This window comes from Cucurbita maxima, unplaced genomic scaffold (assembly GCF_002738345.1).
Source record: "Cucurbita maxima cultivar Rimu unplaced genomic scaffold, Cmax_1.0 Cma_Scf00007, whole genome shotgun sequence".
NCBI classification, from domain to species: domain Eukaryota; kingdom Viridiplantae; phylum Streptophyta; class Magnoliopsida; order Cucurbitales; family Cucurbitaceae; genus Cucurbita; species Cucurbita maxima.
The window spans coordinates 5,028,638-5,032,604 of record NW_019272023.1 but is presented as its reverse complement, the minus strand read 5'-3'; the positions used below and the strand labels follow the sequence as shown (position 1 = coordinate 5,032,604).

The following is a 3,967-nucleotide window of genomic DNA, read 5'->3' as shown; positions in this document are numbered from 1 at the left end:
AAAAAAAAAAAAAAAAAAAAAAAAAAAAAGCAATGGTGAAACCATGAGGCCTTGGAGACTTGCTCCTATCACACCCAAAAACAACTTTTCATCTTCCTCAAGAGTGAACAGTGCTTCCAGCTCCTCTCTCTCCTGAACAGAAATCAGTTTCCAATCTGAAACTCCCACAAAAGGTCAAGGGAAAGGAGGATAAAGATTTAAGAACAAAGAAATAATCTCTTCCTCAATCTCTCTATCCTCCCTAATCAACTCACCATCGTCCTTTACCAAGAACTCAATCATGTTCTTATTTCTCCTCCCCAAGCCAAATTGTGAAAGAAGGCGAAGTTATCATCCCCATCCTTAGCCCACCTGGTCTTAACTTTTGTCCTCAAGCTAGTGCCTCTTTTTGAATAAGGGTTTCAAATTCTTCCTTCAAAGAGACCCTTTCTGCCTTCAAATCCCTTGAAAGGTTTCCTTCCTCCTCCAGACTATCAAGAAACTTTATTTCCTCCAAAATTTTATTTGATTTTTTCCCACTTTATATCTCCAAAAACTAAAAGATTCCACTCCTTCAAAACACCTTTTGAGTTCTTAATTTTCTTAAAAAGAGAAAACCTTCCCATTTTCCATTAACCCTAGCACTCCACCACAACAGCAAAGAAGACTAAAAAGAAGGATGATCCAACCACATGTTCTCAAATCTAAATGAGCTTGGCCCCCACAGAATCATAGCAGAGCTGAGACTAATTAATTAGTTGTTAGAAGTAAACCTACGCCCTATAGCTTGTCTAGGATTTGGGAAGGTCTCAGACCAATCCTTAGCGAACAGGAATGTATCTGAGTAAGCATCATTCTTTCTTTATTGCTAGACTGGAGTATCTGCAATAATCACCAGTTTAAGAAACAATCTTACAGGTGATCTACAGTGTCTGTACAAATCAACGCAATCAGAAGGCAATTTTTTTTTAATAAACAGGTAGAAGCTAGATAATATAACTTTTAAAATACATGACTAAAGTGTAACAAATTAAACTTGCCTCTTTGGTTGTCAGTATGTTCGCACCCTTTATGTCCCGATGAATTACACCCTGCTCATGTAGATAAACCAAGCCTTCCAAAACCTGCTTATGATAGTATAAAATTAATATATGCCATGCCCCTAAATGATAAAATAAAAAGAACAAGATAGGAAATTTCGAAACCTGAGAAATATAAACAGCGACCAATGATTCTGGAAAAGGTCCAAACTTATTTGGCTTGATAATGTTGGCAAGTGATCCATTCTCCACATACCTGTAAAACCCCTCAAAAAAAAAAATCTAGTGTGAAATACCCAACTACGGCCTTGACCTAGTTTATAAAAAGGAAAAATTTAAGCTCACTCACTCAAGTATTATGTGAAGGTGAGTCTTTGTTTTTAGAGATCCAAGATACTTCACAATGTTTTTGTGGTTCAAATTCTACAAAAGTGAAACAGTCTCAGATAGAAAAGGACACTGACTCCAAATGGAAAAAAGGTGCCGTGAAATCAAGTAAACCCATAGAACAGAAATGCCTTAAAGCAATAAAAAAAACCAGGAGGAAAAGAAAAAAGTGAATGCATAAAACATTAATAAAAATAAACACAATGCATTTTAGGAATGCAATAAATGTAAATGGAAGTCTAATGAAAAGAAAGATACCTTCAGTAGGTCAATCTCTTGCTGAAAATCATCATTACATCCCACGAATGATTGAATAGCAGAGAAGGAAAAGGCATTCAGTAAGAACACGTGAATATGATCAGGGAAAATATGCCAAAAAAGAAAATGAAGCCAAACACCAAATTTACATATAACTTCATCTGATCTGATACTCAAGCTACAAACGAAGAAAAAAATTAAAATACTACAAAGTGATGAGTTTCACAAAACCACTAACATGCCTACTTGACGAACTTGGTTCATCTTAGAACGAAAAATATATATATATTCATTACTAGTTGCACCCTGGTGCAGTGAATGTATGGAATAAAAAAATCCATAAATCAAAGAATTAAAAACCAATTATGAGATGACAATAATTTTTCAAAATGAAATAGAATATCATAAAAATGTCAAAAGTACTGATAATAAGCAAAAAGAACAGATCATATTAAAAATGTTGTGACGACAAGGCATCCTCAGTCAAAAAGAGTAGTTAACAAAGGGAGCAAGTGACAAATAAGTGGCCTCGAGTCTCAGAGTCCTCCTAATACATAATGCACCATACACGAGAAAGAGCTTGCATAAGAAGTCTTCTTTTTATCAGATTATGGTGTTAAAATACTTCCATGGCTTATTCCCAAAGGAAAATTTTAGCTCTTCCAAAATACCTTTTATGAGACAAGTGGGAAGTGGCTTTTAACTACTCCTTCCAAGGTCACTGTCAGCTATCTAGATCCTCAGTGATGGTAGACAAAGGGAGCAAATCTGTGATCCTTCACCAAAAGTTGAGGTCCCAACCTTTGATTGATGGCAGCCAAGTGTTTTTTATGGAAGATTGTTACCGATTGGAGAGGGAGAAGAGTCTAGGCAAAATTCTCTTCCACGAGACTAAGCACTTTTAACCTTTTCTGCCACAGAATCCCAAAAAGTAATTCATCTAGGATTATTACCAAGAGGAAGACCAAAGAACGATGACGGGAGAGATCCAACCTCACAACCCACCCAAAAGGCCCATTTATCAAACTTTGAAGGGTTACAGTTAATTTTGATGACCGAACATTTGCCTCAATTAATCCTCAACCCTGAAATAGACTCAGAGCTATAAAATTCAGTTAACAATAATAAATAAATAACTCTTTTCTTTCCTGAACAGAAGAAAATGATGTCATCAACTTGGAAATGAGATAAAGATAGTTTCTCTTTTCCAACCTGAAAACCCTCGTTAAGACTCTTCTTCACCCCTCTCTGAACAAGCCTACTCAAAAAGTCCACCACCAGGAGGAACAAAAAGGGGGAGAGATGATTGCCTTGTCTAAGACCTCTAGTTGACAAACCTACCTTGGGGTCTTCCGTTAACGAGGATATAATACATGACGATCCTAACGCAGATCCAAATCAACAACCTCCATCTATAACCAACACCCTGCTTCTCTAAAACCCTATCCACAAAGGCCCAATCTACATGATCGTAAGTTTTTTTCAAAATCAATCTTTTTTTTGTTTGGTTTTATGTTAACCCAATCAACAATAGTTGAGTTGTATTCTATTTGGTCTACTTTTCAAAGTCAATCTTAAAAAATAGCACCCTCTCGATTATGATCTTTCTATGCCTCAATAGCTTCATGGGCAATAAGACCCGAATCCAAGATTTGTCTACAAGCAATCAAGGCTCCCTGATGGCCTGAAATAGTCTTAGGAAGAACTTCCTTAACATCTCTCCCAAGGCCTTGGCCAAAATTTTTTACACTAGAAATTAAACCAACGGGTCTAAAATCCACGCACCAATTAAGGTTTTTGCAGGGAGAGGTTGCCACACAATTACCGAAGCAACTTTTTGTTGCCTTAGTCTGGCAAGAAGTGTTTGAACCTATTAGAGAGGAACTGAACAATAATTTTAGAAGTGTAGGTATGTTGTCATTGCAGGGCCCATAGTCATACACCGGATTTTCATTAGATTTTTTTGGAAGGCATACGAATGTTTCATTAAGGCTAGCCTTAATGACACCATTCATAAAGTGTGGAATATTTCTATAATGTCTATCTTGATGATGTTCCATGTTTTTTCTTTTTTCTTTTTTTGGGGTTAAAAAATCCATCCATGGAACCAAGCCTAGAGGATCCATTACTTCTCAAGGAATTACCAACCTCCAGAACGTCTGATTCTTCTAAATATAAACATCATAAATTTAAAATACCTCACACAAAGCCATCGGAATATACATAAATATAAAAATATATTTTTTCATAAATATGTCATTGTCATATCAATATCCAATTTTTTTTTTTTTTTTTTTTTTTTT

At 35.8% G+C, this 3,967-nt stretch overlaps 1 protein-coding gene across 1 annotated transcript in view; it reads right to left on the bottom strand.

Moving 5' to 3' along the window:
* Positions 1–3,967, bottom strand: part of LOC111482083 (MAP3K epsilon protein kinase 1-like) — a 26,971-nt gene that overhangs the window by 21,364 nt on the left and 1,640 nt on the right. Inside the window, exons 3-6 of the mRNA XM_023127724.1 lie at positions 1,665–1,685; positions 1,369–1,442; positions 1,185–1,275; positions 1,020–1,103 (exon numbers count right to left, since the gene is read on the bottom strand). Of these exons, the coding sequence (XP_022983492.1) occupies positions 1,020–1,103; positions 1,185–1,275; positions 1,369–1,442; positions 1,665–1,685 (270 nt within the window). The remainder of the gene's footprint in view (positions 1–1,019; positions 1,104–1,184; positions 1,276–1,368; positions 1,443–1,664; positions 1,686–3,967) is intronic.